The sequence below is a fragment of the Dendrobium catenatum genome, unplaced genomic scaffold, assembly GCF_001605985.2.
Source record: "Dendrobium catenatum unplaced genomic scaffold, ASM160598v2 fragScaff_scaffold_211, whole genome shotgun sequence".
Taxonomy (NCBI): domain Eukaryota; kingdom Viridiplantae; phylum Streptophyta; class Magnoliopsida; order Asparagales; family Orchidaceae; genus Dendrobium; species Dendrobium catenatum.
The window spans coordinates 2,566,441-2,592,744 of NW_021318673.1; the positions used below are offsets into that span (position 1 = coordinate 2,566,441).

General features: G+C 34.0%; 1 protein-coding gene and 1 long non-coding RNA gene across 5 annotated transcripts; one reads left to right on the forward strand and one right to left on the reverse strand.

Annotated features, from left to right (window-relative positions):
• Window positions 1-707: 707 nt before the first annotated feature.
• On the forward strand, window positions 708-1,602 carry LOC110114964. 3 transcript variants are annotated; one of them, XR_003700082.1, is made up of 2 exons: window positions 708-832; window positions 957-1,602. It is a non-coding gene; the product is annotated as an uncharacterized LOC110114964 (long non-coding RNA). The 3 variants fall into 3 exon arrangements; XR_002305280.2 differs by having other exon boundaries at window positions 712-838; XR_002305281.2 differs by having other exon boundaries at window positions 776-845.
• A 13,133-nt stretch (window positions 1,603-14,735) lies between these two features.
• LOC110114972 (serine/threonine-protein kinase AFC3-like) lies at window positions 14,736-19,093 on the reverse strand. 2 transcript variants are annotated; one of them, XM_020848047.2, is made up of 11 exons: window positions 18,924-19,093; window positions 17,617-17,763; window positions 17,390-17,504; window positions 17,044-17,070; window positions 16,805-16,958; window positions 16,682-16,730; window positions 16,276-16,390; window positions 16,052-16,143; window positions 15,808-15,955; window positions 14,952-15,016; window positions 14,736-14,870 (listed from the first exon to the last, which is right to left on the reverse strand). In XM_020848047.2, the coding sequence occupies exons 2-11, from the start codon at window positions 17,707-17,709 to the stop codon at window positions 14,769-14,771; spliced, it is 960 nt and encodes a 319-aa protein (XP_020703706.1). In that variant the 5' UTR covers window positions 17,710-17,763; window positions 18,924-19,093; the 3' UTR covers window positions 14,736-14,768. The 2 variants fall into 2 exon arrangements, with proteins under 2 accessions (XP_020703706.1, XP_020703708.1); XM_020848049.2 differs by having other exon boundaries at window positions 17,644-17,763; window positions 18,924-19,091.
• Window positions 19,094-26,304: the final 7,211 nt, after the last annotated feature.

The following is a 26,304-nucleotide window of genomic DNA, read 5'->3' on the forward strand; positions in this document are numbered from 1 at the left end:
TCAAAAGTCATTATACCAACTTTTTCCACCCCAAAAAAAAAAAAAAAAACGAAGCCCTTTATATATTTTTGTGCTTATTGTTTATTTTGCGCTGTCCCAAAAAATAGAAACTTTTTGTCAAGCTTTTTTTTGGGACATTTAGGCCATTTAAGACAAACTCATACACACAACGCATACACATAGACTCGAACTCTGAACGTCTTAGTTTGAAGCCAAATCTTCCAACCAATAGACCAAAAAGAGTTGTTTTTTTGTCAAGCCTTAATCACGAAACTTCGCCCCAACCGTTACAATTAATAAATGTTAAATCGCCTGTTCGTTTTAAAACAGAGAACAGCATCTTGTCTTCCCTGAACCCTCCAAAAGCATCAACGTCCGTAATTCGCCTAAAGCCTATCTCTTGTTCTAAAAGAAACATATATAATCAATGACGTAAGCAATGACGTAAATGAGCACGTTCAACGGCTGAGAACGTCGGTCAGCCACGAAACGTAACCCCCCACTATCTTCTAATTAGGCAGCTAATTAATTATTTTACGAATTTTTCAAAAAAAATAAAAAAGAGAAATATCTCACCAGTTCTAAACTGAAACCATAGTGACCCGCCCTGTTTGTTCTCCACGTGGCGAACTGGAGAACATTAAGCCACGTGGAAGTCGGTACTGAAAACACCCTTTTTTTAATAATTAGCTGCCTGTTACCAGGATAAACATTGGCGTGAATTCATCGTGGTCGTAAAACTTAACCGCATTATCACAGCCGTTGATCTTTTAATAAATTGATGAGATGGTTTTCTCTTTCAGAAACAGCGTTCTTCCTCCTCTTTCTTTTGGTTAGGGTTTGTGGTCTCTGCCTTTCTATTTTCTAGTATTATTGAGCGATCTTTCTTGGTTCTTTACACGAGTGTTGTATGATCTTTAACGTTTGTGTTTTTCGGTTTTACTTTTCCCTTGCAGATTGCTTTGAAACGGTGTGAAAAGCCGGAATCTATGTGCGATAGCTGTGATGATCTTGGAGTTTTGCAGATCCAGGAAAATCGTGTGACATCTATTAACGAGATTCATTCTGTGAACGAGACTTGAGGATCCTGTGGTTTGGTGGATGATCCTTTCTGTTTTGTCCAGATTGAGGTTAATGGTATCAGATCTGATTTGATTTGTGTATTATTGAGAATTATAGATAGTTGATCTATATTTCAGTGTTGGTGATGCAAGGAAGCTTGGATGGAGGCAGGAGATTGATGTTCTATTGTTTACAGATGTTTGATAGTTTGTCTTTCCGGCCTTTGCCATGTTGGGTGCGCTCGCATGGCAGGCCAAATATCTTTAATAAAATTAATTTTTCTGTTGGAGTGGGAGATCGTACGGGGTGATTCTGCACCCTGGGTTCTCCTGGCATCGTCTCTTGGTTTTACTGTTTTATCTGCTTCACATGTTCCTACTCCCTTCAGCTCATTTAGGGGATGCCACGACATGATACTCACATTGCAAGGTATACAACGAATAGATTTGCAATTTGGTTTACTGCTACTCTCAAATTTTGGTCGTTTATCAGGTTATAACAGCGCTCTATAACAATCGAAAGGTATATGCGAGTCAGTTATAACATTCTCGAAGACATAGTTTACTTCTGGAAAGGTATTATTTATTCAACTATTTTTTAATTATTGATTTTAATCGATTTTTAAGTGGATTAATGTAATACTGCTCTATGACATTCTTAAATTATTTGCGTGCAGCTTAACACTTATTTTTTCATTCGTGATATTTAGCTTCAAGTAGATTATATCCTCGATGAGCCAATTTAGGTGAAAGAACTTAAATGTCTTTTCCGACGATGAATTTAAAAGTAGTAGTATGCTTTGATTTCAAAATCTTTATTAAAACATATATCTTTTAAACTTTCGTTATTTTAACTGCAAAGTTCTTTAAGATGTGCTCTTCATCAAACTTCTCGTTAATTTTATCTTTTTTAGTGATTTAGTGATGTTCCGTCAGAACTTAAATTTATTAAGAACCCTTTCGAATAAAAAAATGAGCTGCGTTCTTGTTGATTAAGTACGGCATGAATGACGGCTTGTACTCCAAACTGCAGTAAAAGATTTACTGAGTGCTATCGATGTTATTTATATCATACAGGTTATTGTGTATGCGTTCTTTATGTTTTTTAGCAAACAGTTGTGCTCAGCGGATGCTTAAGACGTTGGGGCGTAAGCGGCAACTGTTACAGAAGAATGCGGTTGTAAATGGCTGCTTTTGAAGAGCAGCAAGAGATCTTGATTTACAAGATCCGGTAGAAATGAAGGAAAGAAACAGAGACAGTTATCATGGAGAATAAGGGAGAAACTAAAAGTAAATCTTATTATCAACGTAAGTATTACAGGGTATATATAGAGCTAGTATCTGCTGTACACAAGACGACTACCAATCAGAGATGTACACGTCATTATTGTTTTGATTCATTTACATTGTGTTTATCTACTTATAGATTTTACATTTTCTATTATCAATATTTTACCGAACAATGGTAATCTTATGCCAAAGCATGGATGAATCCTAATTTTACTTGTTTTTATTCTAATCGAACATTCTTTACTTGATCAAATTTTGTATGATGGCTGTATGCATTGAAAGATCTGTGTGGTTGTCTCAGCGGGTATTGTACTGCTCCCATTAGCACTCTGATCTTTTCGCATGAATGGAGACTGTCTTCGGATCAATGTTTATTGTGATTTCTGCAACTGTTTAACGTTTGAGGTTTTGTGAAGAGTCCTGAACTTTTTTTCCGTGTTATTTTGTAAGAATGTGTAAATGTTACTTAAAGGTTGTGACTTTCTTATAAGCATACAATTCAGAACTGGGTTTTCTCTTGTTGGCCCAAACTTGCGGTGGCTCGGAAGCTCGGAAATCTTGAATGCTTGGACAACTTGTGGTGGCTTGGAAGCTTTGGAATCTCGAAAGCTCGGAAACACGAAATGAATGGTCAGCTTTTGGCGTTTGAAAGCGGGAACTTGGATTGCATCAACTTGTTGCTCGGAAGCTCAATTAGGATCAAGGAAACCAAGTGAAGTTTTATCTATTTTCTTTTAACGTGGGGTTAACTTATTTGCACTGTTACGTTACGTACGTTTATTGGTTGTTCTTTGCTTGCTTTTTAATTTGTGCCCAGACATTTACTGAAAGTTTGGTAGAAATATTTAGTGTTTTTTTTTTCGGTTTATTATTGTTTTTCTTAATTGTTCAGGATCACAAAGAAATTTTATTTCTCTTTAGGTATTATTTTATTGAAGTGTTTATTTATGTTTTGCAGCAGAAGTGTCATTTTATCTCGTTTTTATTTAAATAAATGCAGTTTTTTTTAACGAAACGATAAATTGGAGCTTACATAACAACGGACTCAAATCTAAATGTATTCAGTGGAAATTCTATCATGCAAGGTTTTGAAGACATTTAAATGCTTGCATGCATGAAACTATTCCTTTCTAAACATTATATATATATATATATATGTAAATAGGCATTCTAATTTTGTATTATATATTATGCTCATTTGTCAGGATGTTAAAGTCAGTGAATTATTCGCAAAATTTGTGTGGTTGTAGATTCTCTAGGAATTTAAAGTGTTTAGCGTGCGTCTTTATTATTAAAGTGATATGTTCCTGGAAATGAATTTGTACTAATAATTTATTAAAGATGCGTATCTATTAATTTTGCTAAAATTTAGTGGAATTTATGTACATACTATTTTATGCCACTCTATTTATGTCTATCATATTATGTATTACCAAATGATTTATTCTTATCATTCACCTTTTATTCTTACTATTCATGTTTAAAGTGAATTCTGGGTAGCATATATTTAATATTAAAATTTTAGGTGGTAGATTTATAAATAGAGTATTTAGTGTTATGCATGAAGTTGTATTTTTGAAATTTTTGTCTTTCAAATCAAGATGTCTCCGTTTCATGCTTATGTTCTTCTCAGGAGAGATAATTACGTGTTAATCTCTCTTGACGGCCCGTCGTCTCTAGGGTGAACTATGGTTTACGGATTGACCGGCACGTTACTTAGTAGAAGCATGAATTGAAATAGTTGGTTTAGCATTGAAATTGTGATGAACTTGCTTGGTCTTTAAGCTCTAAATGGAAAGAGCGCTCAAAATTTTGTTGGCAGTTGCCATTAAGAAATTTGGGAGGATGGTGGTTCGATTCCACCAAGGCCACTTTTTAGAATATATATATTAATGGAGTAGCATAAATCAGTGTCTTGCTTGTATAAAAACAATTTCGTCTACCAACAAAGCTCTATTGGTCACATATAGTTAGCAAACATTATAATATTATGTATAATTAGCTTTGCATGATGTTATATTGAAGTCTCATAACAATTTCAGAGCAAATATTATGATATTATATATTAAAGCACCATTAAGTAATTTCAAAGTTAGTTATTGATGTCTAATTTCTATAGTAACTTGTCAAATATAAATATAATTTTTATATCAATTTTTAATTTGAATGAAATTTGTAATGGTGTTTTGATTGATCTAAAGGTATTTGAGTTTTGATTGATCAAAATTATCTTGAGTGAAGTTAGAGTATTTCTACTCTGAAAAAAATTAAAATTAAAATGTTATTCTTTAGTTGGGCTGAGTTTCTATATCTTTCTCTTGTATTTTTATGATAGAATCTTTATTTTTTATAAATGTTTGTCCCACCACAACATTCTTTTGAGCTGGGTAAAATGGGTTTGCAATATTTTATGGAACAGATTGCTGATGTTTGATTAGGGGTGGGAGTCAAGGATTTGGGTTCAATTTGATAACGAGCTTCGCTTGAGTTTGATATAAATTTCGAGTTGAGCCCAAATTCTAGCTTGTTTAATATTTTTTTAATATCTTTTTTCTTTTAAAAATGTTTCGATTTGAAAATTGATACATTTTACAAATTAGTGTTAAGGCATTGTTCTAGTAATAATTGGAGATGCAGCTGTTAAAAAAAAAAAATACAAATGTCATAAAAACAATTTACTTTTTTTTTTTTCTCATCTCAGGCAAGTGATCTTCTCAGGTGGCGAAGCCATGTTCTCAAGCAGCATCTTCTCTCTAGTAGTTGCGATCTGAAGGAGAAAGTATAAAGCTTTCACAAGCGAGCTGTAACATGAAAAGCAAAAGCAAGTAGAAAGCAAAGGAATAGAAAAAGAAGGAAATTTATGTATTGACTTTTCATAGTTAGAAAAAATTATTTAGCTAATAAAAAATGGATGTGTATTTCTTGATAGGAGGTGGAATCTTGAGATAGGAAGGGATTTAGTTAGGAGATTAGTGAGTTGATCTTTAGTAGAAATATGATGACCTTGTCTTTGATACAACCATCGATATAGTGACAATCCACCCTAATCTGAGAGCAGTTAAATTCTTGAAGCAAGTGATGAATCCAGCTTATTTCAGCGGTAGCAAATGATGAAGCTCGGTGCTATGTCATTCTGTCATTCTGTTTCTTAACGTTCCAAATATTAAGAGGACCCAAGAAAATTATAGTTATCGATAATAGATTTTCGGTTAGTATGATCTCCTGCTTAGTTTGAATTCACATGGGAATGTAGTGTAAGAGTCTAAATAGATGGAGACTAATATGCAAAGGTCCATGAATGTATCTCATGAGATGTTTTAGAGCTTCAAAGTGGATATTATGGATTTTGTATATATTGGCATACTTTGTTGAAGACAAAAGATATATTCGGTATCGTTAATGTGAGGTATTGAAGCGAGCCAGCAAGTTGTCACTATATAATAGGATTTGAAAAGGCATTTGAACTGGTGGTAGTATGAAAGTTTTTGTTTGAGGAGGGGTTGAAACCATTTTGCAATTTAGCATACCTGTGTGAGAGAGAATGGTTCGGGCAAACTAACTTTGACTTAGGGGGAGACCATAAGATGTATGGAACACTTGGATGCCCAAAAATGGAGAGAGATCCGAGATCTCTCATTGTAAACTTCGATATAAGATTATCAAGAAGTTTCTTTATAGCTATGGTAAAGTTCCCGGTAAGAGGTAAGAAGAATGTCGTTAACTTAAACAAAAAATATATAGAAATATAATTAGTATTGTAGTTAAGAAATGAAGTATCGGATGAGCTAATCTGAAAGCTAAGAGTCTGAAGATAGTCAGAAAGAATAGCAAAGCATTTGCTTGGAGACTGTTTAAGTTTGTATATTGCTTTTTTCAAACGACACACATGATAAGGATAAAGAGCATAAGTGAATCTTGGATGTTGTTTCATATAAACCTTATGATTTAGATCGCCATGGAGGAAAGTAGTTGATGAATAAACTAAGCATAATGAAGGGCAACAACCAGAAAAATCCAAACAATGGGTATTTTAGCCACCGGATTGAAAGTTTATGTATAATCCATATTTTTGATTAAATCCTTGTGCAACCAATTTAGCTTTGTACCAAGCAATAATTCCACCATCTAGAAATTTTGTGCGAAACGTCCATTTACAATCAATAACGTTTTGATTTGAATTAGGTGGAATAAGATCACAAGTACTTTTTAATTGAAATGTTTGAAATTCATGAGATATGGCAGCACGCTAGTGCTCTTTATTAACCGCTCCAACATATGTGTTAGGATCTTGAGGAAGATCATGATGAAATTGATTGAAAATATTTTTATGCTTTAGATGGTAGGTTTTAAGCCTAGTTTGCATTGCATGAGTGGTTATTTGAGAAATTGGAGAGGTAGCAGTTTGCGGATATATGAAATGAAGTGAAGCGGCTGGCGAGTGGGTGTCCTGATATGTAGCTATAGGGATAGAGGACGACTGCGAAGCCAAGATTGATTGGCTCGTAGGAAGATTTTGAGCTTGAGTAATGGGACAAGTGGAGCTTCTTGTATTGATAGTTGAAGTAGGAACCAATATGAGAGGTGGGATGAAATTTTGATTGGAATTGGATGATGTGTTGGAGGATGCCTGTTGGTATGGGAAGATGGGTTCATTGAATATCACATGTCTAGAGATGTAGACTTGACTGGTTTTTGGGTTGATACAACAATAACCCTTTTGAGAAGAGGCATAGCTGATGAAAACACATGCAATAGAAAGAGGATATAGTTTGGTGGTGGAATAAGGAATTAGTCAAGGATATATAGCACAAGCAACCACTAATTTTGAGGTGATTATATGTGGCCGATTTTTTTATTTAGGATGTGATATGAGCTATGTTATTATAGAGAGCGAGTGGGTAGGTGATTTATGAGATAGATGGATGTATGAACGGTTTCAACCCATTTAGATTGAGGAATATTGGCTTCAATAAGTAAGATGCGAACAATCTTTAAGATGTGACGATGCTTTCTTTCGGCAACGCCATTTTGGGATAGGTTATAAGAACTAGTGTATTGATGAATTATACCCCATTGTTTGTAAAGAAGTTAAATTTTAGGGTTAATAAAGTTGCTGCCAGCATCAGAACGAAAATTTTTAATGTGAGCATTGTATTAAAAAGTGATCATATTGTTAAATAATATGAATTTAGAGGTCACTTCAGATTTAGTTGTGAGAGGATACACTCAGGAAAACTTAGAAAAATAAACAAAGAAAGATACATATTATTTATAAACTTGCATTGAGGTAGTAGGGAAAGGTCCCTATACATTTGAATGAATTAACTCAAAAGGAGACATACTAGAATTTGTAGACTGATTGAAAGGTAAACGTCAATAGAGGAAATTCAGTCAAAATTGGCAGTTTTTTTCGGAGGCATATCTGGTAAAACCGGCGATTTTTGAAACCACCGGCGGCTTACAAATTGCGTAGGAAATCATTGCCGGCGGTCTTTTTCCGGCGGTTTTATTCGCCGACGTATACTGCCGGAAACGACTGGTTTTTGTACCAGCGATGTTCCGGCCGTTGAGCCGCCTTTACTTTTACTGACGGCTCACCGGCGGTCCATACACCGACGGCACGTCGGCGGTTATAACGGCTGGCGTGCGTTCAAACAACCGCCGGCATGCATCGGTACATCGTCGGTAATACACCGGCGGTCAATGTCGACGGTCAAGCCGGCGGTCTACACCATCGGTATATTGTCGGATAATCGCCGGACAGCGTCGGTAAACCGCAGGTATAATATCGGCGGTTGAAAGAAGATACTGACGGCGTCAATCAGCCGTTCGATATCGTAGTTTCCGGCGGCCTATTCGCCGGTTGGCCGCCGGAAACCTGTAGCACCTGAGAAAAAAATTTGACAGCCTCCCCTCTATTTGAGGGATGTTCACCCTAAATTCTAAACCTGTACATAAAGTAATATATAACACCAAGTTTTGAGCAACACGTCGCTATATTCAATCAACCATCACAAATATAGACATAAGCACAACCAAACAAAATAATAAATTTAAATAAAGTTAATATGCTTAACCATCAAACATAAGTTCACAATAAACATAAAAAAGTTATACTCCTCAGCTGTATCCTCGCTGTCTCGAGATGCTTATCGCTGCCCTTCCTCTTGCTACCTTTGATTTTCAACTATGTAGGATTACAACTCTGCTTGCATTTCATTTTGAATCTTTCTCATTTTTTCAATCTCTCTAGTCAACGCTGCAACCCTCTGACTCATAGTTTCTTCAGCTCTAATACTTGGATCATAAAATACTGAGGTGGATGAACTTCCCTCATAAGCATAGCCCTGTGAACCCAAGCCATATATCCTCCCCCTATCTTCCACCAACAACATCTGACCAAGTATGATACTCATAAGTGTGGGCCGATCCTGAAGATGATCCATCGCCAGTGGACTGCCAGCTTTATCGAGCTAGTACAAAATCATCCTGCGAGAATAAAACAATAAAATAAATAGTAAATTGATATTACAATTAATTTTATTAAAATAAAATTTTATTCCAAAACTACAAAAAAATTTTTCTCACATGAGCCTTCTTAGCCTTTTCATCAACTCACTGATGGTCAACTTGATGTTGATGAGTTTTTGTATGCAACTCCAGTGGTGTTGGCTCCAAATCAAGATACTGTTTCTGAAAATTTAAGATATAGTTATACTAACATAAATATATTTAATAAACTAATTTAAAACTCTTACCATTCACCGTCTATGTTTCGTATGAGGTACAGATCCACCAGTATGAAGAGAACTTCCTAAACCACCACATTCAGAGGCTCTATTCTGCTTTTTCTGTTCTCTCATTTTTCTAAACTCAGGGGTCGCCCAAGCACTACTCAAATCAGCCCAAACGCCCTCTCCAATCCAATTAGGACGCTGCCTTGACTTTCTAATGTCCGAGAACATGTCCCTGAGACGGGTCGCTCCTCTCCTCTCAAAATTGGTTTTGATCCTCGTGCCGTGCTCAGGCAATCACCTAATTTCTTTATGTAAAAATTTAAGCAATACCAAAAAGATTAGTACAAATTAAATCGCATATTTGAAATCATACCAAATAAATATACCTGAAATTCTCCAAACCATATATCTCTAACCAGCTTTGGGATCTTCTTCCAGGATAAGTAAGGAGCATCATATTTATTCTTTATAATATCTCGGATCATGTGTATAGGTGACATTGAAGGATTGAAGCTGCATGTTATTTTTTTTGTCAATAACATGTAATATATCAAAATACAAACAACTTAATAACATAAAATGAACTTACTTATCGCCCTAAGGCTCAATGTATTGACGCTTATCTGTTGCAGCTGCATGATCGCTAGCGCCAGCCTCTGGTGGTCTAGATGGTCCACCGTTTTCATGCTGCCCCGGATAGGGGTAGTAATATGAGTGGGGGTAAGGAGGGCGAGGACTAATGGATGGACCTGCTGCCTGTGATGATGGTAGGGGGTAATATGGATAGAATGGAACGACATGTGTCTAATCTGGAGAGGGGTAGTGAGGATTCGTCGAGGGAGGAAGGAAGTGGCCAGGGAAGTATGGAGGTACAACAGCAGGTGGATCTGACTGACCCTGACCCTGCTCACTCGGGGACTACTGCTGGCCCCTAGGTGGTGGTGGTGGTGTAGGTAGAACTGGTGGAACTGAAGGTCCCTCACCTTCATCAGGCTCTGTGGCTCTGCTGAGAGTAACAGTAAATATCTTCCGGCGAAATCGAGGCAAATGATTTACGAGGAGGATAGTCGCCTGAAGTCATCTGCATTAAAAGAAACAATTAGTAAAACATTGTAATATATAAAAACTACAAATAAAAAAAGCAATTAATAAAAAAGTACAATTATACAATTCTAAATAACATAATACAAATAAAAAAAGCAATTAATAAAGTAGTCAATGAATTACAAAAAGTAGTTAATAATACAAGTTAGAAATTAATAGTTTTATTTTTTAGAATTCAAAAATTACTATTCAAAATATTACAAAACAGTAAAATTCTACAATTCTGAATTACAAAAGCTACTCAGAATCATCAAAACTATTTTCATTCTCTCAAGGGTATCTTCACTTTCATCATCGTTCTCATCTTCGCCTGAACTAGTTGAACTATTCACATCTTCTAAATCCATTTCAATACTAGAGGTTGTAGTTGGTATCTACTCAATTTCAACATGCCTACAACTTGACATATCATCCTCTTGATGTGCAGTTGCTATAATGTATTGTTGATCAATTATTTTCCATGCTTTTGTTTTTATGACAGCTAGCCAATCTTGTTTGTCTCTACGACCACTGAATATTTGCTGAAATAAACTTGAATAGATTGACTTGCTAACACAAATAGATCAAATTTTTCGTATCTTCTACTATGTTTTATATCTACTAAACCATACGCAGGATGAACCATTGTGCCTCTATTATGTACTGGATCATACCATTGACAGTTAAACAAGCATACAAAATTCTCATCTTTGCTTGGGTATTTCAAGTCAAGAACCTCATTCAGAATACCGTAATAATCACATTTATCTTCTTTATGAGTGTTCCATCTAACACATTATCCATAATTTTTAGTTTTTCTTCCTTCACTCCACGACTTGATATGAAATCTGAATCCATTCACTATATATATTATCCAAGTTTTACTTTTCGCATTGGATCCCATGCTAGTGCTTGCAAACTTTTATCGAAATATTTGTTATCAGAATTTTATACATAGAAATATTTTTAAATATTAGTATTTTTATAATAAATAAGATTTAAATTTTTAAAATTGATGTGCTCACATATGATCTGAACCAAGTTGGAAATTCATTTGCAACAGCTTGCTCAATATCCCTTTTCTTTCCTAATTTAATGAAACCTATTTTAGGAAAGTTCTTGAATTAAGTTCAATTTGAATTTGAAATTCAAAAGGATTGAATTAAAACCTTTCCTATTCCCAAATCCCATATTAAGAAGCTATCAATCCACCTCATCAATCCTCCCCATGCTTGATTGTCACCGGCTCCTCTAGGGTGGTCTTAGGAAATTGTTTCCTAAATCCCAAAATCTCCACTTAGGAAACAATTCAAACCTCATTAATTTGGCCACATAATCAGCCCCGCAAAGTGGAAATAATCCCCAAATCCTAGCCTTACCTGACCGCCTCCTACCCAGTAGCTTTGCTTGGATTATCTTCTCCCAATTCCTCCTATTCTTCTCCCGGTTTGGTGTTTCCTGTACCCTAAGTTTGCTGGCCAAAAATTTTACAACCAGAAACTTTGCTGCCAGAACCCTCCTGTTGCTGTCCAGCCCTTCTGGGAACGATCGTGGCTGCCCGAAACTGTCCGGAATTGCTATCCCAGGTTGGCTACTTGCTGTCCAGAATTTCCCAAGTGTCAAAAGCTGATGATTAAACTTCACAAGTTGCTCTTCAAGACCCATAAGACTGAAAACCTCCTTCCCGTTCTACATCAAAATGCATTCAAACAAATCTAAAATTTAAGACACATTTTATCTTATCAATTTTGAAAGTGCATAAATCATCTTACTTTCTAGGAATGAATTATAGGTCATTAGTAGTACATAACTGGTATAAGGACGACAAAAACAACAACAACAACAACGACACAAGCCTTTATCCCACTACGTGGGGTCGGCTACATGAATCCTTTTTCTCCATTATGTCCTATTAAAAGTCAAATTCTCGTTTAAATCTAATAGAGAAAGATCATTTCTAATATTTTCTAACCAAGTCTTTTTAGCTCTGCCTCTACCTTTCTTAACATAAGTCAAATCTAATACCTCTACTTTCCTAACCGGGTCATCAGAAGGCCGTCGTTTTATGTGAACAAACCATCTAAGGCGACTCTCTCTAATTTTTAGTTTACCATCGGAATGATGCATTTAAATCAAGAAGACTTTCCTTGGGAACCCTTAAGAAATTAAATGCGAAAAAAGAAACATCCCTAAAATTGCAGTGCATCATAACTAATGACTATAAACTAAAAATTATTGTAAATTCTAGCACTAAGCCTATTTTAATGTGTCAAATATGGCATTATTTCATGAATTACTGCCAATTCAATAGATTCTCTTCTCTTACCACCTCATATTTGCATCAAACTTTCAGGCAGACACATCTACAAAGAATATTTTTGTAGCTATTTTGAATTATGATATGAGATTGTTTCTACTACTGATGGTGGTTGAATTCTAGAGATATCTAGTATACTGGTATGACAGACGTATTTGTGATGCCACACATATTACTTTACAACAAGCACAAAACATGTCCTGAGTTGCTTGATTAAATACCAAATGTTAAATTCATCGACCCCAAATTTGTGAACAACAACAAACCTTTATGTCACTACGTGACATCGGCTGCATGAATTCTTTTTCTCCATTGTTTTGTTAAGAGTCAAATTTTTATTTAAATCTAGTAAAAAAAATTATTTCTAATATTTTCTAGCCAAGCCTTTTTAGGCCTACCACTATCTCTTTTAACATAGAACAAATCTAATAATCTACTCTCCTAACTGGGTCATCGGAAGGCCGATGTTTTATGTGTTCAAACCATCTAAGGTGACTCACTTCAAGCTTACCTGCCACTAGAGCTACTCCAACATTTTCAAGTACATATTCAGTTCGCATTGTCTCTAAGAGTGAAGCCACGCATCCACCTGAGCATTCTTATCCCTGCAACACTTAACTTAATTTTATGTTTCTCTTTTAATGGCCAACATTCTGCAACATAAAGCTTTGTAGGTCTCACCACCATCTTATAGAATGTTACCTTGAGTTTGAGGGGTACTTTCCTATCACACATCAGGCCCAATGCATTCCTCCACTTCAACCATCCAAATTGAATCCATACAACCAAAATTTAAATATGTGCTTATACTCAGTAGAAAAAGTCAAGTCAATAAATGATTTGCATAAAATTTAATTTAGTTTCATTAGTTTGCAATTATTCGATTATGATGTTTAAATTAATTTGAAACATGTCTGTGGTGATGACATATGAGAATAGAATGTGTTCTCTTTATTTATAATGATTCATGATATAAGTGGCTTATTATTTGTTTGAGTTTAAATAAATGGTTTGATTGGTTCTTTGACTATTATTGTTCTTTTCATTATGCTGCTTCTTTGACTTCAATTGTTTGGTTCCTATTCTATTGACACAGCTAAACCGCTGTTCTATTTCTATTCTATCGTCTGATTATTCAATTCGTATAATCCAGTAAGCCTTCTATTCAATGGTTAGCACTTATCCTCTGCAAATGATTCTTGAGGCCTTTGTGTGTGGTTCTTGTGATTTTGCGTTCGATTCTTGCAGTTTTTGCATGCAATTTATTTGCTCTTGCAGCATTGGCATGCATTTCCTTTGGGATTTTTGCTATTGCCTCAAGGATAGGATTCGATGTTGTAAATTGAGCCAATGGTATATATCCGATTGAGAACTAGATGTTTAAAAACAATTAACCTAAGGCAAGGAATAAATAGTTTATGATTCAATGAAAATTTTTATTTTAGTTATAATCTTGTGCATAGTGGATATGATATTCTTTCAAATGCGGTACAATTTCATCACTTATAGTAACTTTTTTCCTTCTAATTTCTTCTATATATCACGTTATTAAGCTTTGTTAGAGTTATTGATTTAATTAAATTTGAGACGACTAAAATGTTAGTTGCAATTTTTTTTTTTCCAATTGCTAGTTGGTTTTAGGTGGTCCAATTTTATCATTAATTTATTAAGATTTATTCAATCATTATATTATTATTTGGGTTATAATTTTTGTATTTGCTGATTTGTATATAAAGAAAATGAATTTTTGCATATGTGATAGTTTTTGATGATTTAATCTAAGAATCCTAAATTTTTTTTATATGATTTGCAATCGTTGTATCGTTTAAATTGCACAAGAAATTTTTAACCCTGGACCAGCTACATCAACTACACTCTTCTCGGGCAGCCATATGATTGCTGTTGTGTATCAATCATTACCTGAAAGTGTGCTGCACACATCAGCAATAATGTGCAAAACCATCAAATCTTATCATTGCTAGAGTCCCGTATAGATTTGTCATTAGCATATTTTAAAAATAGTGAAGATATAAATACTAAGCCAGCAGTTGAGAAATACAAAAAATTTTCAAAAAGCCAAGAGAGCCTGATCTAGGCAACTTTACAACATGAATTGTTTGGAACTGAAAACCAATAACCGTAAGCGAGTAAGTGATAAATGTTACAACTGTTTAGTGCATCAAATTCTATGCAAATGTCAATGTCAAGAACGGTATCGCTAGTTTCATTGAAGTAAACAGCTTACATGCACTAATTTTTTTGCTCACAAACTTGAAATACTTACTTGGCTCCTCTAACCATATGCTCTGGCATTGGTCCCAAGACTCTTTCCATCATAGCAAGGTGCTCTAAATTCTCATGTGTTTGAAACAATGCTTCACCCTGCAGGAAAAGAAACATGAAGTAATACCAGATAGAAAAAGGATTTCTTCTAAAACGAGAAAACAAGGAAGCACAACTAACCGTACAAAGCTCTACAAGTATGCAACCAACACTCCAAAGATCACAAGGATAATGCCACCCCAAACCTGATCCGGACATGTTTCAATCACATACTAAGAACCCATGACAAATGCATTTTTAATAAATAAGAATAACAATCAGGCTCCAATCCAAACGAGGTACCAGAAAATATTCTCAACCAACAAAGGAAAAAAAATTTAAACGGCCCTATCATTGTAGCTAAATTAGTTAAGAAACAAAAAAAAATTGATAAAACACATCCCACATATGTATACTTCACCATAACTGAAATATCCCCAAGCTCATATCCTAAGTGCCGCCACCCCTAACCTCTCCCATGCCCTCAAATGACACCCACAGTATCCATATTTATGATGTAGAAGGAGAAGAGACTTTAGCGGAGGAAATTGTCAGCAAGAAACTAAAGCTTCTAAAGCGTTTAAAGGACGATCCAAAAGGAAAACAGCTAAGTGCCACAGGGAACCAAAGCGTAAGATATTTAACACAACAAAAATAGAAATAACTATTAGTATGCGGAGCAAAGAAACAAGAAGAACAAAAAGAGGATCTTGCTCATTATACAACAATTGCAATTAGAAATCAAACGCCCTTCTCTCAAATCTTCATAGTACATTTAAGGTAAAGAACCTCTCGTTGTCTTTTTGAACGGTACTGTGACACACAACAAATGCTGAAATCTATACAATCTTCACCCTAATAAGGTTCTACGAAGACAACAGGCAAAGAACTTAAGCAAGTCTAAAAGTCATTGGACCTTCGCTCATGCTAAATAACCTGCATCTCAGGCATAAGGGAGCGGAGCAATGAAGCAGTTTCTTCTATAAAACTAATTTACCTAAAATAATCTCTGGTGCCCTGTAATGCCTCGTTGAAACAATTGAGTTATGATCATGATTCTCAAATGCAGTACTACCAAAATCAATCAGCTTTATGGCACTTGACTTTGGCAAGCACCTGAATTGGATCTCATCTTGTGAAAACCTCTGTACCATCCCAAGCAATCATTCAAGATAACTGCTTTAGTCCATATAGCTGCTAGTAAGAAAATATATGTTTCTAATATCGTATGAACCAAGTACCTTGCAGGTTGGAACCTTTATATATTCAGAAGACACAAGAAGAATGTTTTCTGGCTTCAGATCAGTGTGAATAAGGCGTAAATCATGCATATCTATGTTACAAAGGAAAAACAAAATGTTAAGTCTCACCCTTGACAGCTAAAGTAATAGCAATAGAAGATCCATTACACCAGCTAGTATCACAAAACTATTGGAAATAAACTAACAGAGAATAGTAAACACACATGCTACAGCTTCCAAAAGCTGGCGTCCAAACTCTCGAACAAGTTCCACAGGAAACGGGGAGTATTTATTTTTCCTTAGGAAATCATATAAACTTGGCCCAAGCTTCTCACACACCTGATAATAGCATTGATATCCATTCAAAGAAAACTGACCATGTTTAGTTATTCATAAACAAAGCATAAAAAGTAATAATTCATTAAGAATTTACAGAACTTTTTTTTTTATGATGATATTTCATAAGGAATGAATTTTAAATGCTAGTCCACCTACAATACATACATACACAATAAACTTATCTCAGAAATAGTAAACAATAAAGTATAAGGCAAGATAGAAAAAACATTCAGTCAATTAATTATCTGAAATTGTAATACTAAGGACGACATAAAATCTTGGTCTACTTACAATGCATATGTGGTTGCGATAGTCAAACCATCTTCGAATCTGAACACAACTACATTAAAATAAAACAACGGAAAAAATTTAGTGTAAGGAACAATGTTTGTATTCATGAAAAAAAGGGCATACCGTGATCCTTCGCTATCGTTCTTAGATAGATTATTAAGAACATCAATTTCGATCATAGCAGCATGGCGATATTTCCGTAGGCTCCGAACTACCTTGATAGCTACATACTCACGTACTTCCCTATCCCAACACTCCAAAACACGACCAAATGTACCTGCAATACTGGTACATACTGACCAGCGACGAGTGGAAGAGCAACAAAAGATCCAACAAGGAAACTCCTAGTATTTGTAGCATACCTTCACCAATCTTGCTAAGAATTTTATCTGCGATTGAAAAATGCAAACAATCATAAACATAATAAGCATTCAAGAAGCATAAATGTTGTTCTGAAGTGAGTACATAAGCAATTTTGTGGAATTTTCAGTGCAAGAAGCCATTTTCTTCCACATATATGATAAGGACAGCAGAAAAAAGAGAACAGAACCAGTAATTTGATTATAATGAATCTCTAATCTAGTGAGATGAAAAAATAATCAGGGAAAACATAGATGTCTATGCGTTTGAACTCTCTTTCAAAGAGTTGGTTGTTTTCTTTTAATAATATAAAATAAGTTCAAAAAAATATCATATCAAAGTTCTTACATCGAGGGGTAAGATTCTCTCCGAGATCAAATACGTAATGCCCCTCTCGATCATCTTCTCTCCATGGTGGTGATGCCCCACGAGCTGTTGGAACCGCTGCCTCAAACCTATCTGCCTAGATAAATCCAAGGACAAACATTTCCACACAATTTCAAAACCCAATAAATTAAATCCAATCCCAAAGAACCCACACCACAATCATCTAAAACTGAAGATGTAAACCTAACCCTAACATCACAGAGCACAAGAAACACCTCTCGACTACTTGGAGCCACATCCCATGCAAGCCGAAGCCTCTTCCTAGCATGAGTACTCTCCATCTAATCTGAGGACAAAGCTACAATCTTATGGAGGTTTCTTTCAAAATTTTTACTCTGCAACCAAAAGATTAGAAGGCAAACTTAGAAATGATAAACATGCATTATGATATCATACCTAGAACAATCAACCCCAAAAATTTTGGTAACATGACAATTTAACGAGATGACTTCTACAATTTTACATGCAATCAAATATCAACCCTAATGTGCCAAAGTACGTACACGATCAATCAAATCCAAATGACATCCACACAATTTATGTAAATGCAGCCATGAAATCAATGTAATGGATCAACTTAATCAAAAACTAAAATATTGGGTGCCCTGATGGGTAATAATAGCAATAAACATAACAAACATACATACCATTTATGCAATCACAAGAACTGTTGTTTCATGCATTACATTAGCATCACTAATAAATATATAGCATACTCATAAAGAATACACCACACACCAGCTTGTATGAATGTTCTCAACAAACTCATTAATAAATGCTTGGTATATTACAGAAAACATTAATAACAAGAAGCTCAACATTAGTGTAGAAGACTACACTACTAACAAGGTCCCAATAAGTGTGCTATGAGAATTATAAATGCAATTCCAACCAAAATCAATACATATACAATTAAGTTTGGACTAACGACCTCAATATTCAATTAAAATTTCCTCATCGACCTCAATTTCATCATTAAAAGCAACAACAAAGCTTGTAAAAATGACAATGTAACTCTCACTACAGATGTACATATAAAAATTAAAAACCTTAGATATAACATGCTTACTTACCCGATATTAAGTGTATGTGTTCTTTAACAAATTTGCTACAATTAAGATACTCTAGAAGTGTTCATCAACAAACAAAAATTTTAAATTTCAACATCTTCTGCTTCCAAGAACATAATTTCAATAGTAAATAAAACAGTCAACTGTACGTCAACAATCCATCCATCAGCTCCTGTTAAAAAAATTCCTATTCCGAAATTCTATTGTGAGTGCATCAGCAAATCTTTACGCTAGGGTTTGACGCATTTCATTCAAAAGTTAACCTACCTAATAAGAGTCGCATTCCTTCGTATAGTTTTATGGTGCTTATAAGGCCTTGCATAAGCTAATCATGTACAATGTCTACTCAAAATTTCTTTTAAATAATCAACGAAGAGGGGAAAAAAGGACAGAAGGAGAAATGAAAGAGGAACTAGGGCACAAACCTTTTTATATATCGCGCCACTCGGCGAACCAGGAATCCACTCTATGCAGCTCTCCTTATAAGATCTCCAGCTCTTTCCCCTAGTATATCTAAGTCGCTCGCTCATTTTCCATGATTCCGGATCTCTCCCTGTTCCGTGCTTCTTCCTCCCCGTCGCCCGCGGTCGGATTAAAAGGGGCGGGTCATCGAGCTGGGTCGGGTTACCCGAAGCCGGTGGGCTGATTCGATTCCAATACTCCGCAGGACATTATAACAAATAATGATTCATACAGCGAATCTGGGAAGAGATGGGTTGAACATAATTCGAGTGAATAAATAACATAAATGCTATGGCATTAGGATTTAGGGCTGCAAACGAACCGAGCCGAGCCGAGTCAAGTATGTGAGTGTTCATGTTTGTGTTCATTTAATATCAATTTGTTCAAGTTTGATTCATATTTGTTCGAGCTATATTGTTTGTGTTCATGTTTGGTTTATTTAAATTATTGAGTGTTCATGTTCAGTTCATGTTCGTTCGTTTAGTGTTTATCGAGCTTGTATTAATTTAAAAATATCCCCTCTAAATATTTAAAAAAACAAATTGAGGGTGGGCATGGGTATGGTGTATTTAATTTTGTAAATTTGTAGTGATCTTGATGGTGATAATTTATTATGATGAATATGTAAAAACTCCAATATTGATTTGCAATTGTCTTCAATTTGAGAAATTATTACGTGCATATTTTGGACATAGCTCTACGTTCAGATTCCAAATACATGATGACACGTGGATTTCTAATATTTAGATTAAATGCTGACATGTAAACAAATGTGGCATGACGACCCAACATGGTCAAAACACGCCTTTTCTATTGTTAAGATTGAAACCCATGAAAGTGCCCAAATATTTAGGGTTTTGGCATGCAAAATATCATTTTTTATACTTGAAGAGAAAGAAAAGCAAGAAGTAGGCGGTGAATACGTAAATTGGTTTGGAGGGTGTTGCATTCTTTAGGGAGATGAAAGGTGGTATGCAAAACGTTCAAGAAGACTTAAAGCAACCAACTTGAGAGATAAATTGGGATTATTATCGATAAATTTAAAACTCTCCCAAGTTTTTCTGTGTTTCTTGTAAATATAGTCTTTTTTTGTTTGAGTTTGGTTGGAATGTGTATAGATTATGCGTCAAGTGATTTATCGAAGTTTTTTGTCAAAAGCATGAAGAATAAGAACTTGTTTGTCCTTTGGGTTGTTCATTTTGATACATAAGAGGATGGCATTCAATGCACCTATGAAAAGTTTGAGATAATGTGTTTATTATATTCTTACTACATTAGAGTTATAAGGTAGCTAGATATTGTGAATGTTCCTGTGAAGTACCTAATATTGTGATGGGCAATAAGAGCTCAAAAAGATATATATGTTGGTCGCATGTTTATAGATTTAGGAAAGAAAGACATGACATTTGAGGGATGTAGTGGTATGTGTTTACCATGTTTTTCATTAAACTAAGGGTCAAGGGGGGTTGACTTGGACAAATTGATCAAGTCAGACCTTAAGACCACTTCAATTAGGTTCAATGAGTCAAATTAAATATGTTGAGCTCAAACTCAGGTCCTAGGTCAACCTGGTTGACCAAACTAGCCCAAATCCCCCTTATTTAGGTTTCAACCAATTTCAAATCCCCTTGAGCTCAATCTCTAATCTATTTGGGTTTGATTGACCATGTTGACCTAGTCAATACTTGACTAGGTAAACCCAACCCTTATGTGGTCAAACTTGACCTATTTAGGTCAAATAGTTGACCCCTTTAGCATTTAAACTCATCCAAGCCTCCTTGACCACAAACATGGCCAAGGAAGCTTAATTCCCTCCTAATTAACCCTAGAAGCCATCCTAACCATCTATCGTAGGGCTGGGACTATAAATAGAGGCTTATGACTCATTAGAGAGGACCTTGCATATTATTCCTTCCTAAGACTCCCCAAGCCCGAGACTTCTCTTGTGTGAGCTCTCCAAACCTCCCTGAACCTTTCTCCACTCAAACCTACTGGTCAAAGCTCACCGGCGACGAGATCTCCGATGAACTGAGGCTTAATTCCTGTAAGGCTGATTTGTCATCGATCTAGTGCGTTTCAGACCACGAATTCTTCTATAAAAAGGAGTGTGGATAGTCTATAAGTGCAATAATCCCAAGATATCCTAAATCTAATGTTTGGATTAGGAATAATCTCAAACCCTAGCTTAGGACACCTATGATTAATTAGCTTTGTATTAAGCGTATTTTAAACCGCAAAAATTACTCCATATGAATGCTCTTCAAGCATGGATCTTATGTTTAAAATTTCATTGGTTTTGATTGATCTGATTAATCAAATGAGATAAAAATGTTTTCTAGGGCATCTCAATAGGGTGAATTAGGTGTACAAGATCTCCAACATTAATTAGTTAATCAACGATAGAGATCCAATCATTCCACGATCTTTCCGAATCGTGGAGTTGGTCTGGTGGCTAGATCTTGCATCTGATGCAATCAAAGCTGTTTGTCTCAAACCATGTGAGATCAGACATCTCTACGTATTTGCTAACATGGTTAAGTGAACGACGTCTACGATCCGTTGATAAGACAATGATTGTTAGCGGAGCAATCATTTCCAATTAATGTGCCACCGGCAATGATAGCCTCCGCAATTTGAACAAACCAATTAGAACCTGCAGTGTGTCTGACCATTGCCGAATTATTTGTTTCAATTAGTTTTAATTAATTTTAAATGTATTTTTAATTAGAAAACTTTAAATAATTATTACAAAATTATTTGTAAATAAAAAAATACATATAATACATCAAAAATTTTAAAATCTAATAATATTTAATTTAAAATTAAAAATTACTTTAAAATATATTATATACTTTGAATTATTTTTAAAAACCCTTATAATTAAATATTTAATTAATAATTAATTAAATTTTAATTTAAATTTGATATTTAATTAATATTTAAGTAAAGAGTTTCATAATAAAAAATTTATTATGAATACTTTTAGATTATTTTTAAATGACCAGAGGATCTCTAAAAATTATCCTAAATGATTTTAATGTTATTTTAAGAATTTTATTTTAAAACACACACACACACACACACACACACACACACACATATATATATTAATACACATTTATTTTAAAATTATAAGTATATTTAAATCTTTAAAAATTGAGAGATCTTTTTACAATTTCAATCATAGATTGAACATGTGAATAGAACTCGTGGGGAATGATTATTGAATAGTTGGACTCCAATTATTCACTAATCTCATCATTAGTCATATTAATTATCGCTTAATCTTTGCATGTTTAGGATGCACAAGCACTTAACCTTGGCTCTCCTAGTTCTTAGGACATTGCTTGTAATTATGTGTTGCATTTTCCTTATGTTACCCAAGGGTTACTCATGACACTTGATACGAACCTATTCAACTTAGAGACGCCTTAAGGACAAAAATTAAGGATTCGTCTAGAAAATTTATATTAATTTTAGAGATTAGGATATACCTCCAAATGACATGAAACTTAAAAAATTTAAACTTAGTGATATCTCAGACCCTTATAATTTTCTAAAAATTTTTAGGACCCTTTAAGTCACTTAATTAATTAACCCTAATTTACCCCTTTAATTAAACCCCAAAAATATAAAAAAAATTTAATAAATTCAAATTAAATCCAAAAAATTACCGATAATATATTAACATCTTTATAATTAAATTCTCAATCTAAAGAAATTAAAAATCCCCTTAATTGGACCTTATTTTGAACACTAATTTAATTTTAATTAAAAATAATTTTTAACAAATTAAAATAACTAAAAATTCTAACACTTGAAAACACTTAGGTGATTTCAGACCTTTATAGGTGATTCCAAGAGGTTTGGATTTCATTTAAATGAAAATCTCTAAAATACCTTTAATCAATAAATAAATATCCAAACTTTCAAAAATCATAACTAATTTCAAAAAAATACAAATTGAGTAAACTAATAGGCATTCAACTCCAATTAAAATCTATTATTTATTAAAAATATGAGCATTCTAGAAATTAGCTTAAATAAAAAAGTCAACTCCTCGGTCAACCATTGTTCGATAACTAAGGTCTAAAACTTCTAAAAATCATAAATTTGCATAGAAAATTTCAAATCCAGCAAACTCAAAGTCTAATTAGTCCCATAGGGTCTAATATTTAATAAAAATACTAGTAATCTAGAACTTAGTTTTTTTCTAAAAGTCAACTTTCGACCCGTTTGACATAGCGGATAGGATAACACCAAACCTTCTAAAATCAGTCAATTTAACTTAAATTACAAAGAATATCATCCTAATTATTAAAATTAGCCAACCAACTAAATTAATTAAAATTGATCTCAAGATACTTATATTTAAACTTTGATAAAAATTTCTCCTTTGGCCTTCAACAAATTAAATCACAAATAACTTGAACTAATTACCCAACATAATACATATCTAGACCACACAGCCTACTACCCATACATAAAATTATTTGTTAGGACACAACTTCTAGTTTTAGGTTAAGTTGGTGTTTTCTTTCTATTTCTATTAAGTGAAATTTGCATATGACACATATACTGGTTGTTTTAATTTTCTATGATAATTATTGTGATGATGATTTTTATTACTATATTTTTTGTGATGTGATGGACAATAAATTACCAGTAGGTTATGAGTGATTTTAATAATAATGATATTTATGCAGGTAGTCATGCTCATATAGTACTAAAAATGGGGCTAAAATAAATAAATCACATATATAATTATACAAGTGGTTCAACTGCTTAGTCTCCAAATAAATAAGAGCATGACCAAGTGTGGTTAACATGAGTACTTTTATTTTCATATATAACTACTTATGATATTTTATTTTAATTATTTAGGATAACCCTACAAGAGAGTCTAGATTTTTCTTTTTTTGATGTAATATATTTAAAGTAAATAGCTATGAAAGTCTATAAAAATGAGATATTTTAATAAAATATCAGGGATCCAAAGAGAAAAGAAAGCCCTTTATAGAAAATATCTTTTCATTTGGGTACCCTATTGAAGACAAACCATAATAAGATTAAATGTCTTATTTTTAAGACTTGTATCATTATGTAGGATTAAAATTCAAGTTGTTGTCAATGGAGCATGCCCACTATTACTTTTTATAGACACTGAGTTGTATATTATATTATACTTGCCATGAATTTTTGGATATTAATTTTACTATAATTGATATTTTATTGATGTGTTTATTTTGTTTGCATAATAAAAATTACATATTTTTATAGGTTTCTTTCTTATATGTGTATATGCCTAATTTTGCTAGGCTCTTTAGGGATAAAATTTTTTCTACTCATAATTAAAAATTAAAATATTAAGTATTAAATAACATAGAAAGATAACAATCTAGGGAATAAGTCAGAGGTTGTCTGGGGTCATATATATATTATCACATTCCTTTCTTTCTTTATTTAGATATTTCCATACCTATGGGTAGAGTTCAAATAATCCAACTTATAAGGATGAGGTGCTGAATCTGGGGAAGCCTAGTCTTCTAAATTTTTTTTTTTTAATTTCTTGCATTCTTAATTTAGATATTTTAACTAGCATACTGTATTAGAAACTAACTAAAATCAAAATTTAATTGGTTTTAGGAGAATATTATCATTCATAAGTATAAGGCCACTTAGGAGCCTCTATAGATGTTTGTTGACCTCATTTTTGTATGAGGTCACTAAAACCCTTTTGGGTTCCAGACTTTAATTAGGATCTACTCTAGACTTTAGGACTCTCTTAGAGCCAGACACTAAGATTTTCTTAGATTCTAGGATCCTTCTAGATTCTAGATCTTAGAGTCCCTCTAGGTCCTAGGACCAATCCAGCCCTCTGATCAATTCAAGCCTTAAACCAGTCCAACCTTCAATCAATTCAAACTTTAAAAAAATCCTATAGATGTTGGCCTTAATTTTCAAAGACTCAGCCACCTACCCATCTTTTATAAAGATCGGACATCATATATTTTACATGACTAGGTGATTAGTTGGCTTTCCTTTCTAGGTAGGATATAAGTCTAAAATACATTAGCTAGGACACAGGTGTAGTATTGTGTGTAGAATACTAAATCCACTATAGATTTATGGTTTAAGGCTACTACTATTAGTATCTCATAATATGTCTCATTGACAGGTAAGTCCCTATCCTTCAGAGATTATAAATCCTACCTATATGTGTCACATGGATGACGTCACCTCTATCTGTCTCTATTGTATGCTTAGAGTGCAGTGTTATCTTTTTCTAATTTCTTTTCTTTACCTTAGTCCCTCTATATGATGATATGAGTTGTGCATGTTGACCAAGACAAGTCGAACCTTTCCTTCCCTCTAAATAGGAAGTTCCTAAACTACTCCTTATGTGGAAATCCCATTTGAAAGAATAAAGTATAATCCTTAATCGAGAGTCTTCTTAGGCCCTAGCTTAAAATATAATTAATCAAGGGGCTTATGCCCGTAAAAAACTAAATCCCACATCAAATAAACCCCATTCGAGTTGATGTATCAGATGAAAAAAATCTCATGAATTTGATCAGATTATATATATTTTTATCCATCGATATGTGTAGGCAAAAGCCACTATCCTGAATGGTTAATCGTATATATAATCTCATATGCCCTCCTATTGGCCCACTTGTGAAGAGTGCAAAGACTTATGATCATTTTGTCCTATGAGATAGTATGGTCATATCCTTTGCATGCATTCTATCTCCGTTGAGCGGTGTCCTTTCGGAGGCCCACAATATGATATTCAAAAATCATCTCAACAGATTTATATATCAAATTAGCACACATGAGCATGGATGAATGAGGAGGTTGAACAATATATGTTAGTCGCAATAAAGGGGATGAAAATATAAACTTGATCCTTAATGACAAGAGAAAGAATCACAAATTTGTAGGCAATACATAAGTTAGAATTAAAAAATTGAAAGACCCATTAAAGTGTAGGTCTAAAGGTATCTCTAATGTAAGGTTGAAGGGATACTGGGAGAAGGAGAAAAAACCTAAGAGTAAGAAATCTATTAGAGAGGCAACTACACTAGAATAGTGTTCACCATCAATGTAGGTCAAGATCTCAAACATACTAGTATGCTTCACAAAGAAATTTATATACAAGGAAGCAACCAACCAACTAACACTTAAGTATAAGAGGGTGATGATGAATATTATTGCCTCAGAGCAAAATGGTTGATGTATACTTATTTCATTGTAATAATTGATGTTTAACACATTCATCAAAATAATTGATATAAAATTTCATGGAAAATTATGTTTTTATTTTTTTTATAATACATATTA

What these genes read in the sequence shown, in the direction of transcription:
- LOC110114972 (XM_020848047.2), bottom strand. Translation starts at nt 17,709, where the DNA reads ATGGAGAGTACTCATGCTAGGAAGAGGCTTCGGCTTGCATGGGATGTG. An exon ending in AGAGAATCTTACCCCTCGAT is followed by an intron (nt 17,071 to 17,389) that starts GTAAGAACTTTG and finishes TTTCAATCGCAG; the next exon opens with ATAAAATTCTTAGCAAGATT. An exon ending in TAAAGGTTCCAACCTGCAAG is followed by an intron (nt 15,956 to 16,051) that starts GTACTTGGTTCA and finishes GGGATGGTACAG; the next exon opens with AGGTTTTCACAAGATGAGAT.